The 13,706-nt window shown below is 38.8% G+C and overlaps 1 protein-coding gene across 2 annotated transcripts; it reads right to left on the reverse strand.

Annotated features, from left to right (window-relative positions):
- Positions 1-13,120, reverse strand: LOC5512169 (TBC1 domain family member 1). Of its 2 annotated transcripts, XM_032381579.2 has the most exons (18): positions 13,004-13,120; positions 11,469-12,159; positions 9,270-9,947; positions 8,982-9,077; positions 8,769-8,892; positions 8,299-8,390; positions 7,870-7,989; positions 7,521-7,610; positions 7,029-7,082; positions 6,143-6,505; positions 5,043-5,097; positions 4,835-4,963; positions 4,600-4,755; positions 4,265-4,423; positions 3,584-3,828; positions 2,384-2,543; positions 2,087-2,124; positions 1-1,666 (listed from the first exon to the last, which is right to left on the reverse strand). In XM_032381579.2, exons 2-18 carry the CDS (start codon positions 11,991-11,993, stop codon positions 1,004-1,006), a joined length of 3,747 nt encoding a protein of 1,248 aa, XP_032237470.2. In that variant the 5' UTR covers positions 11,994-12,159; positions 13,004-13,120; the 3' UTR covers positions 1-1,003. The 2 variants fall into 2 exon arrangements, with proteins under 2 accessions (XP_032237470.2, XP_001632545.3); XM_001632495.3 differs by lacking the exon at positions 7,029-7,082.
- Between the last annotated feature and the right edge of the window lie 586 nt (positions 13,121-13,706).

The following is a 13,706-nucleotide window of genomic DNA, read 5'->3' on the forward strand; positions in this document are numbered from 1 at the left end:
TCATGGCTACTCTGGACTTTATTGACAGTAATCATGGCTACTCTGGACTTTATTGACAGTTACCAAAACTACTCTATGTTATTTTGAATTTGAGAAGACAACCCACATAAATAGACAAATCAAAGTAAGCTTTTCAGTAATAGTCCATAAGAAAAAAACATGCAAATCTTCTGTAATATATATTCTTGCCTCTTTAAATCTTGCTTTGTTTATTGGAATTTTGATGTTATTCTATTTTATTTTGTGAATTACCATTATATTATTTTCAATCAAATTTAATACCCAAGAACAAAATTGGTATTAGATCAGGCACTCCCCGTAAACACAACACGAAACATCACATGAAAAAATGACAAGAAAAGATCACACGACAGGGAGCCCATCTCTCTACTCTCCACAGGAGAGAAATGAGTCGTTCAAGTCTTGAACATAACAACTTAGGAAAATTACTCTTTCAAGACTATGATGCAAAATGGTCACACAAATGTGAAACATACACCCATGCGACACATACACCACAAACATCACATGTTCATAATAACATCACATCTCATGGTACCACAATAACTACAACACGAACAACACATCACATCAAGAGACTGTGAAGTTAAAACGAATACGATGAGAAACCAAAATTTGACATGGACATGAATGATAAAGAAAATATGCAAAAAATCATAATAACAGGACCCCCTAAAATAACTTCTCCCCAACACAAATATGTACCCACCCCCTATCCCCTGCTTAAAGCATCATGGGATATCATGTGTACAGTCAATGATGCGCAAAGCATCATCGGATATCATACATGCAGTCCATGGTGTGCAAAGCATCATCGGATATCATACATGCAGTCCATGGTGTGCAAAGCATCATCGGATATCATACATGCAGTCCATTGTGTGCAAAGCATCATCGGATATCATACATGCAAACCATGGTGTGCAAAGCATCATGAGATATCATACATGCAGTCCATGGTGTGCAAAGCATCATGGTATCCCTATCTGCTGACAGCCAAGTCCTCAGGCTTATCACTGAGAAGCTGTGGGCTCTTATTTCTCAACTCGCTCAGCTCATCTGCTGGGGAGTCTCTAGCCAGGGAGTCCGCCTCATCGTCTGTCAAATCGTGACTGCCGATGTGCTCAAAGCTGTTATCGGTGTCCGTGTGGTCACTGGGTTCCCTTGGCGAAAGAGGTGTAAGCTGTGCACTAGGTGTGGCCATGGGGGTTCGCTCCTGCTTCAGCTTGTCATTCTCCTTAGTGAGTGACCGTATGAGACCAAGTAGCTCAGTAGTGTTCATTTGCATTGTGTGAATCGTGCCCTCAAGACTGGAAATAGTACTGCGAGCGCAGGTGAGCTGTTCTGACACCTCTTGTAAGTGCTTGCTCAGCACCTTGTTCTCCTGCTCAAGCTTCTTGGCTCGCTGGTGCTCAAATTCTTCCACGGAAGCTAGGCTAAGGTCCTCCTCTCTCAGCACATTGTACTCGATGACATAGGACTCGAGCTCCTTGCAGATATCCATATCAAGGACTTGTGCTACCAGAGAGTCCATGTGTGCAAACGCATATGGGGGCACATGGGTCTTGATGTAGTCGACAGCACACTCAAAACCGTCACACTCCATGATGCCCTCCTTACAACGACTCAAGAGCAACAACATCACCTGCCAAGCACAAAAATTATCATTAACAATAACAGAAAACATCACACTCTTTGATGCCCTTCTTATAGCAGCTCAACAACAACACCTTCCATGTCACCATCATTTACAATAACATCAGAAAACATCACACTCTGTGATGCCCTCCTTACAACAGCTCAACAACAACACCTTCCATGTCACCATCATCTTCATCATTATTTACAAAAACACTAAAAAATATCACACCCGATGATGCCCTCCTTACAGAGGCTCAACAACATCAACATCAACATCACCTGCCAAGTCATCATCATGAACAATAACACCAATAACCACAACTAAACCATTAGTAGCGGCACCATCGTCACCAGCAAAAGCATTCAACAAGTAGGACATCATTAATTTAACAAATGACAACTAACAAACATGTTTTAATCTTACCTTGAAACAGACAGTGATTCCTTGTAAGAAGATCATATCTGCAAGTGAATATAATATAAATCATTGGGCAAATCATCCATCAGACAAATCAAGCAAAATGTGTTTTAAACTTCCTCAAGGATTGTTTTTCAAAAGCTATGCTTTTAAGTACAATGCTGTGTTTTCAATGTAAACAATAACAAACAAGTGGCTGTTTACCCTATGACGACGAGAAAATCAACCCATATGATTGTGAAAACGTTTCTATTACATTTGAGCATGACTTGGATAAATGGACAAATAGGCGGATTGACTTACCCATAACCCTGACAACAAAGCCAACAGGGAACTGTGAAGCAAACAGTGTCAGGAACCAGGCCGCTGCGTAAAGGGTGGGAGTTATGTCCAGCTCTTCCAGAAACTCATAGAGTGGTGTGTGATAGTCATGAAGCAGCCGAGAGAGCACATAAAACTGGATCTGCAGACAATGGAGAATTGTGAGGAAATGGTTCAATGAAGGGAGACATGTAAGGAAATGGTTCAATGAAGGGAGACATGTAAGGAAATGGTTCAATGAAGGGAGACATGTAAGAAAATGGTTCAATGAAGGGAGAAATGAAAGAAGTGCTTCAGTGAAGAGAGACATGCAAAGAAATGGTTCAGAGAAGGGAGACATGCAAAGGAATGGTTCAATAAAAGGAAGAAACATAAAGAAATGACTCAATGGAAGGGAGAAATGAAAGAAATGGTTCAGCGAAGGGAGACATGCAAAGGAATGGTTCAATGAAAGGAAGAAACATAAAGAAATGACTCAATGGAAGGGAGAAATGAAAGAAATGGTTCAGTGAAGAGAGACATGCAAAGGAATGGTTCAATAAAAGAAAGAAACATAAAGAAATGACTCAATGGAAGAGAGAAATGAAAGTGGTTCAGTGAAGAGAGACATGCAAAGAAATGGTTCAATGAAAGAAAGAAACAAAAAAAATGTTCAATGGAGGAATAAAACGTAAAGAAATGGTTCAGTGAAGGAAGAAACATAAAAAAGGTTAAATGGAAAGGAGAAACGTAAAGAAATGGTTCAGTGAAGGAAGAAACATAAAGAAAGTGTTAAATGGAAGGGATAAACGTAAAGAAAAGGTTCAATGAAAGGGAGAAACGTAAAGAAATGGTTAAATGAAAGAGAGAAATGAAAGAAATGGTCAAATGGAAGGAAGAAACGTAAAGAAACAGTTAAATGGGGGGGAGAAACGTAAAGAAATGGTTAAATGGAAGGGGAAACTGTAAAGAAATGGTTAATTGGAAGAGAAAAAAGTAAAGAAATGGTTAAATGAAAGGGAGAAACATAAAGAAATGGTTCAATGGAAGGGAGACTTGTAAAGAAATAGTTAAATGAAAGGGAAAAACGTGAAGAAATGGTTAAATGGAAGGAAGACTTGTAAAAAAAAGGGAAATGGAAGGGAGACTTGGAATGGTTCAGAAAGGCAAAAGACAGAAATGGTTATGACTTATACATCGTACCTGCAGCTCTGTCATGTCTGACTTGTACAGCTTCCTCAGGTCGAGAGCAAACAGAAGGTGCCGCATGACATCAAATGCCTTCGCCTCCTCCATGTGCATGAGCAGTATACCAGCCACAAAGCTGAGTCCTTGACAGTAGCCCACATCAGTATCAAGCACGGAGTAGGCCTTCAACAGATTGAACAGCGACAGCTGGCCTGGGCCAAACTGAGAAGTGAAGTATGGGTGGCGAGGGAAGGTCCGTCCTGTTCAGATGATAACACGGTAGGAACACACCTAACTTATATAAGCACAGCTGCATGTAATCAACATTCTGTAGCAAGGGATAATATTTAAAAAAAATTGGATAAAAAGGCCTGTATCTAGCAAAGGACTAATACAACAACAACAACAACAACAACAACTATAATTAGACTAGAATGAAATGTGCATAAAAGCCTAGTTCACATACAAACTGTAACTGACAAATGATTCTAACTAACAAACTGCAGCTAGTGGTAAAAAACAAGCCTTTTTTAAGACAAGTTGTTATAAAGGCTTGTCTAATATCTCAACTACAAAGAGGCAAACAAAATAAGTTCACAAACCTACAAGTATTATACTTGTAAGTTATTAAACATGTTACTAACAGATGTGAAAACTTGTTTTATATTCAGTAAGTTCATTGAAGTAGCTACTCACCAAGGTCGATAAAAATGGAGTGCTGGTGGTTGCACGAACCGTCCCGCATCTCCTCATAGGATCCTGCCTTCCAGAAAGCATCTTTACTGGCTGGAGAACGGACACTGTACTGCTTAGCAAGGAACTCCCAGATCTCACCTCTCTTGTCTTTTGGCACCCCTAAAACATAACAATGTTGATAAAGCAAACATAAAAACACACTGCATTCACATCAAAACATGTTTTGCTAATTCATGAATCCAAACTGTTCTGTTAATGTTGTATATGTACAGTTTGAAGATAAAACACTTTTACAATGACAGCCATCGTTGATGTTTAAAGAATGTTTCACCTACCAGCTTTCACAGCATCCCTGAGAACACACATCTCGACCTGGACATCCCATGGGCGTGACAACAGCTGGTCCCACTTGGCAGCTGCTGTCTGGTGGCAGACAGACCCCTCATCATAAGAAAGCTTCAGTCTCTTCAGCAGTTTAGACCTCTGGAAATCTAGTGAATGACAAATAGAGTTGGTTGGGTGGACCCACATGGAATACAATGAGTAATGACTAATCTCTCAAACACACACCATCCAGTGTTTGGTTCTCTCTCTCCATTCTGTTCAGAAGAATCTGCTCCATAATGGCTTTCCGCCAAAGCGCCCTCAATTCCTGACTAGAACGTTTTCTTCCTGTCACATCAGACCATGTCAACTCACCTAGACAGCCACAAAAAAAGTAGATATTACCAAGTAAAACAGAATTTGAATTAATTTTATTACTTTCTGTGGCACTTACTTTGAGGTGAGATGGAATTCCTCTTTGAAGGAGTAACAACACTATGGAATATGTTCTGAAAAGAAAACAAAACCATCACATGGTACAATGTTTAAAGGGTCTTTTTTTATCATAGTGCATTTGGAATCCCTGATGAAACACGAAGCCCAAGTTTTTTTAAATGGCTTCTCAAAGTATTCACCAATTTTGCCCTAATTGGAAAAATCGGCATGAACGGACTCAAAACTGCTTACAAACTATTGAGCAAACAATGCCGAGAAGTTTGTGTCCAATCACAACCTGTTTTTTCTCATGGGAAATACAATTAGTACATTTTGTTATTTGTTTTGCGACGCAAGATAATTCATTCTGCAAGAGAAGCTTAAGCTATGGCCAAAGGTTTTGCGGCAAACCATTTTCGTTCTCCCAAATGCGGAGAGGACGAAAAGACATTGGTTAGAGCCAGCATCCCAAAGTCTACAATGTACAGGTTAGCAAAGTCTACAATGTACAGGTTAGCAAAGTCTACAATGTACAGGTTAGCAAAGTCTACAATGTACAGGTTAGCAAAGTCTACAATCTTCTAGGGCCAGAAAGTTAACTTTCTAAGAAGGAAGAAGCGGTCAATAGTTTGGAGTCAGATTGTTATAAAGAAGACCAAGGTTTCAGTTCAATTTTACACTCGGCATCATTTTCAAATTGTGAGGTTAACATAATTGTAAATGAAAAAAGTAGGACTACCTATTGTTTCCTAGGCTTGATTTGGTTTCCTTGATTTAACCAATCACCCAATTGTATGATTAAAATTAAGATAAATAACGTTGTCATTGATGATATTGTTCTATATGGGTCACATGCATGGATCTTGATATCCAATAACCCAGATGAACATTACTAGTGGTTTGGATCACATATCCAAATCACTAGTGATGCTCATCTGGGTTTTCATTGGGTATCAAGACATGTGACCCATATCCTCTCCACTCATTGGCTAATGCACACATGAATAATTAATGAGTTTGAGAAATATCAAAAAAAGCAACATTTTGTCTACTATTTGGGGCATTGGCAACTGCATACTTTTCGTCTGTGCAGATCAAATGTTCATGGATGCACTTTACCTGTCTGTAAGAGTGTCGCCGGCTAAGTCTCTTATGCACGTGATTATGTGGCTTTGTGGGTGTGGCTGGTGGCGATGATGAGTTGCCGCTAAGTGCTTCATCTGGCAGGCTCTCGGTCGATCTGTTTCGCGAAAACTTGGTTTGTACAGTGAGGCTCTCGCTAGATTTATTTCTGGGTAACCTGGCTTGTGCTAGGGATTGTGCCTGGAGCATTCTCTGCTGATGTACAGGCATTGAGTCAAGCACTCGCTGTGGGATGACAGCCTCTCCAATAGGTGTCAAGGAGGGTGTGGGACTGGTGGTTATTGTGTCTAGGGTGTGGCTACGTCTCCTGGTTGCTGGCGATGGCTTGGTTTCGTCAGACTGTAGAGCAAGCAAATGAAGATAGTTATGTCAATTAATGTACTTGAAAAAAGTGATAGAAACAAAAAGCCCAAACTGTCGTGCTCTTGTACCAGAAGAATTAATACAATACACCAAAAACTGGAATTCGACTCTTTAATAAGACAGACACTGCCCTGGAGAAGTCTTATTAAAGACAAAAATTTGGCAGAGTCGAATTCCAGTTTTTAAAAAAAGTGATAAATGGACAAAACTACTCTTAACATACTCAACCTGCACATTTAAGTATTGTTTACAATTTCAAAAAATGAGTTTCTTTTTATCAAGCTAACATTTAAAAGATGATGCAAAGCAATGACACAATTAATTTTGTTTTTTCACACTTATGGTAACTTGAGCCTTAGCCATGTTGAGATGTTTCTAGTTAATAGGGAATTTAATAACATGTCAAACACACAGGAATTGGTTCAAACAAACATTCTGATCACTAAGAGATCAAAGCAGATGTGAACTATCTACATCTGTCACAAATAAAGAAACTTACACTTGATCTCTCATCATCAAAACTCTCTTGCTTTATGGCAGACCTGGAGCGGCCCTAAAGACCATACACAAAGTTGGCCCCATAATTCAATGAAACAACTACACAGGGGCATGTCTAGAGATAAATGCAGGGCGGAGGATTACTTCAATGACCACGGATCAATTAAGCTCAAATTTTCATCCTTAGATCTGATAATAGGTCAGTAGATCCATCTATAAAATTTTTGTATCCAAACACACACATAAAATTAATGAATGGGTCAAGAGGAGTTGAACTTATCTGGTCATATGAGCAGGGTAGGGTCCGGACCCCTTTGACCCCCCCCCCCCCCCCCCCCTGGACACATGCCTGGTACAAAAACGACCGGCACACTTGCTGGATTGGTTATTTCTAGGATCTTTTTATTTAACCATTATATAAAATGACAAAAGCAGTTTGTAGGAAGTACTCTCTGGTACAAAAAAAATATTAATGTAAAACTTCAATACATACCCTTTTGCTACGGAAGTTCTCAAGAGATGAAGTCAAAGATTTCTTTGCTTTTTGTAATATACCAGTTCTCACACTATCCTTTGCTTGAATCTGAAGGAAAACAAACATGTACCCTGAGTATTTATTCTAACCTATTCAGTGGCAAGAACTTAAGGGGCCCTTGTCAACCCAGGAAAGTACGAAGTATGAAAAAGCATCCATTTCCATCAGCTGATTTGAGACAGCTATTTTTTATAACAAATTGGCAGATAGTGTATAAAAAATTTTTCTTAGATCAATATTTCAAAATCTCTAAAATCTAATTTTGAATGAACATAATAACAAAGGTGTGGCACTTTAAGATAATTACCTGTGTAGATGGTATATGTGAATGAGAGCGCTGGCGCTTCTCGTATAGTGACCGCAGGACACCCATTATAACATCAACATCTTCACTGAGCTCTGTTATTTCTGTGCCATGAGTTTCAGCCTAAATTAAAAAAAACCCACATCTAAGTACAAGTAACCTATAAACAAAAATAATTAATCGCCTTTAATTTGTCCTGACCCTCAGTTGAAAGAAACAAGTCAATCAATGTCAAGCCTCAGGGATGGGGGCGGGGTGAGGGGGGGATGGGGGGTTAGGGTCAATCTAAGACAGAATTTTCCACCCTGGGGTAGAAACACTTTATTTCAAATACTGACCTCTGAACTGCTTTGCTTTGATAGGTGCATAGGCAGACAGACAGAGACAGAAACATACTGAATGAGCTTGGGTAAAATAAGAAAGGGTACATACTTTGTACTTGTCTGTGAACTGATTCATCTCCATGTCAGAGAGAGTAGTCAGGTGCTTCTTAAGAGTCTCATGTTGCTGTTGGACTTGGAGATCTGGGCATGAAAACAAAGTTTAGTGTACAGATCTGGACAGGACAATGTATTTACTGGTATACACTGACTATTACTGACTAGTTATCTCTTGTATAATTTAGTTAACTCATAATATTAACAATTATACCATTCCCATTGAGGTGGATAGTAGCAATTTTGTTTTCGGAAACACTTGCTTGAAACACAATGGCTGTTACACTTGCCAGTTTACTTGATTTTGGGGCACAGGAAAATATCCACCTCCTAGGAGGTGTATATTGCATTTCATCCCAAGGTTTCCCAAACAATCAAATCGCTTGTTCTTGCAAGGTTCCCGGGTTTTATATACTAAAATCTTTTATTTTGATTCATAGATGATTACAAGCAACAACCACTCACTTTCAAGCTGTGTACAGAGCTGGTGCAGATGATGCAATGGACACAGTTCACAGACTTTAGTGGAACCCGCTGCCTGCCAGGCCGCATGGAAAGCCTCCTTTAGCGACCGCATCACACTGTCAACCTGGTTATCACAGGTGCAACAGTTTATGTCAATGTGACGATACATTAATGAATAAATAGTAGAGAGTAGGGTTAGGACATATTTCTTACCAATGATTCAGATTCTCCTTTAAAAACAAAGCAGACATATTGAGAGGAACACTGCTCACGGCATATGAACCCAAAGTGGTCTGCATTCTTTGTTCCCTAGGATATTAAGCCAAAAAATAGCATTGTTATAATTATAGTTATTTTGCCATGTTATAATAATGTCTGGTCACAATCATGTATAGAAATGTGTACACAAAACTTTACCTAGTAAAATGTCAACTAATCATCAAACAAGCTAAGGAAGCACTTAAAGCCTGTAAAACATGCAGGACAAAATCAAATACTGACCTGCTGGCAAAATGAGATTTCCCTTAGCTTCTTCTCAAGGAGTAACCCGCTGCTAGAGGTACTTATCACCGAGACATGCTGTGAGGTGATCCGAAGCAGAACACTCCTGTTGGCGGCAGGAGTATTGTAGGCTTTATTAGCATTCCTGGTATGATCACTATCACATCTCTCCTTGGTAGGAAGTGCAAACAACTTCTTATCCCCATCACTAGCAGAGCGAGGACGCTGAACATCTGAGGGTTGTAAGGGTTCATCATCTTTATCTGCTGTATTTGTAATTTTCTCCTCATCTACAGTGGTGACTCTTACAGTATTTTTGTGAGCTGCTTTGTAAAGTTCAGGTGGTGGTTGTCTTTTTGGAACACTGCTACTCATTGTTCTGGATAATGGTGGTCGTTTTGGGTTATTTAATTCTTCCTCCAGTTCTTTCCTACGGTTCAAGTTTCTAAATTTGCTGACTGAGTCATCTATCAGGGTAGGCGGAGCCTGGCGATGGGAAACGTTTACTCTACCAATATAACACAGAGGGTAGCTGACCATAATGTGCTCTTCGCTTGGGACACTGTTGACAGGCTGGTTTCCTGAATAGTTTGCAGATATTTTCCTCTTTGGCTTGTTGTTTGCTGGGTCGCAAGCCATGTCACAGTTTTCCCTCAAACAATGGATAAATCCTGGAACCTAAAAACACAACAATAACTCTTACAACAACAACAAAAACAAAAAAAATAATCCTAGCACTAAACACAACAATAACATATCACCCTAGAAACAACTGGTCAGTAGTTTTGTTAATTCTTTTCTATAGCTGATGCTAAGTCAACTTGAAAATAGAATAAATTATAAATGGTCAATTAATTAATCTGATAAGAATTTGAATCATCCCATAACAAACTCAAATGTAAATAAATAGGCGGCTATACATTACTTAAAGATAGAACTACAATTTGCAACTAGTTTGGTGAGACAAGACTAATGATGATAAATATCAATATTTGTAAGGGATTGTATACTAGGAATGGCATACTTTCAAGATAATGGTTGGTTTTATGAGAATGAGATGCAGAAGATTCTATTTCAGGTAAACCATTATCCTTGGTGTGAAAAAAAATGGGACACATATGTACAAGGCTTCCAGGGCTGTATTGTTGAATAGGAAAAACAAGAAGCTAGATACATTTATTAAGAACTTCTCTAATAAGTGATCCCCAGAAAGCCCAGCTGAGCAGGTCATTGTTTTTTCTATATATCTTTTGCTGGTTTTAAATTGTTAGTTGGGTTTGAGTGAAAGCAAATCGTAAAAGTAAGCTCCTTTGAAAAATCATTATACCTGATCATTTTAGGAGTTAACCATAATTAATTAAAATTGTACAACTGATTGTTTACCAGGAAAGCTCAACTCAAATAAAGATGCAAATAAAGTTGTATTTCTTTCTCTGAGAGGGGGCTCTGTTTAACAACAAAAGGTGCTTTAGCAATGGAAATCAATATGGTTTATTTCAAGATTTGTTATGGAGCAAACCAACACAATGACTAACGATTTGCATAAATTAAACTAAAAAATATGATGAAGATAGGTCCATAATTTTGTAAAAAAGACACTTTAATGTTCCTCATTTGTAAAACATATATTTAATCAGGCCTGCTTCGAGATCTGCTACTTACGATCTCAGGAAACACTGTCAAAGGAAAGATTACATCTATTTATAACACAACAAAGTCAAATTAATTCTTTAGTGTCAAATTTAGACATGTTCCTTCCTAAAGAAAATAATACATCATCCTAAAAGCTTTTTCACGTTGCCTTTATCTACAGTAAACTGGCTAAACGAAGTCGCAACTAGACTTCGGTCGTTTTTTGGCTTCCTCAATGACAATTCTTCAAAGAGACCAGCGAGAAACATTAGATGGAATATACTTAGGTTTTATATTGTTTTGCCCGACGGCTATTTATTACAGCTGCCAAGAGAAGGACCAAAACTTAAAATAAAAGGATTTTAATACCACTTTGATAATAAAATTCGGAAATGTAAAAATTGAAGGGTTATTTGCAAAACATCTAGAAGAAATGAAAAAGATTACATATACGGGTAAGATCGGAGGTTTTTTTTAAAGATATCAACATGTCAAAATGACAATAATAAAATTATTTAGCATAGACTTGTTTCAGTAAGATTTCAGCTTAGAATAAGCCATACTCACCGAGTTCGGATCGGCCGCCTCAAATGCATAGCAAAAGCATGAGCAGGAGTTTTCGTTAGATTTCACAAGATACGCAAAACATTTTTTGTCGTACGACCTCGCACACCGTGTTATGTTCTGAACGCCATGTTGAAATGCTGCACTGCCATTTTCGTCCGTGTTTACCGCGGTGACAGTGGCCGCCTCGACGCACAAGTACACACTTTGGCGCTCTTTCCTTCGCCTTATCTCGGATATAACCCATGGTAGCATATGCTGAGTGTATCTTCTGTCCACGACGGCAAAGCCAAGGTAGACAAAATGAAATCTTTGAGCTTTAATTGGAAGATCTCCGCCATTTATAATACCACTCTGACTTTCTACAAGTTTAGCAGCTTCGATTTCTTCAGTTGCAGTGGTCATTGAGCGATGTCTGGCTTCCATTGGCTCACTCTCTTCAAAACTCCCGAGCCCACTGTCCAGGGACAAGTTCTTGGAGTTTTTCGAGGTGGTTTTCATGGGTAACCTTTCCTCCTGCACCTCCATGTGTGTCACACGAGGCCCCAGCAAGAGCGCTTATCTCACCTCGACCCAATCTCCCACCTATATCCTCCTCCTATTGTAATTTTTCACTCTGTATTCTCGTATTTCTTGTCTGTCCCAGTCTGAAATTATCCCATAAGCGCCAGCCGCGTAGAGATCTTATTTGGTTCTAGACAAAAGTACATTAGAGTTAGTGCTTTTTTATGTATCTTGCGATAAAAAGGCCACCCCTTGTTTTGGTCGTCCTGTGGTGGTGGTCTTGGCCCTCCTCCAAGGTCAATGTTTTCGAAAACATGTTCCAGGGTCACGTAACAGCCATTAGCAAAATCAAAAGTTGGCAGGTTTGTAAAGTGAGCCATGCAAATCTCTAAGGTTTTTATTATGTTTACGGGCTTTCAATTTCGTTATGGAGGTGATACCCTTTTAATGTGCACACTTTGTTATTTTGACGTTCACTACACTAATTGAAATGGAACGCAAAAAGGACAGGAAAAATACTTATAATTAAAAGTGAACAATCTGTTAAAGATTCCAGATTATGGTTGCAAATGTTACAAGTGTAGTATTATTGAGAATCATAATTGTTTGTTCAATAAAGCTCCTGTTCAAAGAGCAGAAAGATAGAAAGATAGCCGAACAGTCTACTAAAATGCCATGATAAATGACAATTCACTTGATAACGTTTTTGAAATAAAGGTGTGTACCGACCGAATCTCCAAGGTGAAATATTTTCGGTTTGTCTTTGGAACCCTAACAAAAAGCAAAATCAAAACATAAGTATTCGAAGGATTCTAGGAGATCATCAAAATATAATCAAGTCAAAAAGCGGCAGACAATTTTTTTTTCTCTTTTTCATCACAACTACAATTATCACTTTTATACTTGGTGTGAAAAACATCGAAAAAAATCATTTTTACCTAATAAATACAATATCGATGAAGCTTCTGGATAAAAGCAAATGCACAATGTGATGATGTAAGAAGACAAGATATTTATTTTACAACCATACTCACCGCACGAATAGCAATCCGTAGCCAATAGAATTCTGTATCTTTACATGAAGAGCGTTGGAGTTGCGACCTCGTATTTCAGCACAACAAGTACTGTGATTTTATATTATGCACCAGGGTTTATATCAGGTCGGGAAATCCCCGTATGCACATGCTGCGCGTGACGATGTCACGGTGTAACACAATCTCCATGTTTTGGTTTAGTACTGCCTTTGAGGTAGGCATACATGTTTTTAAAGAAAATGCAGTTTATTCTTGGAAGAATCCCTACCAAAGCTGCACCTCCTGTAAGGTGAGTGTAAAGTGTAGACATAGGAGTAGCTTTTGCGGTTGATGTGTTAATAAGAACCTTTGATCGCGTGATGTTTTATAGTAGACGACAACAAGCTGTGCAGTGCATGAGACATGAACCCCAGGATTTCCCTTCATATTTATCCAGTTGTGGAAATTGCCTAGTACTATGGGCTGAAAATGCTACATCATTTGTAAACATAGAACACGCATCAATTGCCTTTTAACAAAGACGGATTTTGTTCTTCCTTCGCCCGTACTAGCATGGCAATTGCAGATAATTTATTGATGTACTGTTTGTATTTACATGTGGAGTAAAAATTATAGGAAAGACGAAAGTGTGGATATTTGAAGGGGTGTCTCAAATAACCTGGTTGGCCAATAGCAGAGCGTCCCTCTAGACCAGTTAGCCGTC

The sequence above is a fragment of the Nematostella vectensis genome, chromosome 10, assembly GCF_932526225.1.
Source record: "Nematostella vectensis chromosome 10, jaNemVect1.1, whole genome shotgun sequence".
NCBI classification, from domain to species: Eukaryota; Metazoa; Cnidaria; class Anthozoa; order Actiniaria; family Edwardsiidae; genus Nematostella; species Nematostella vectensis.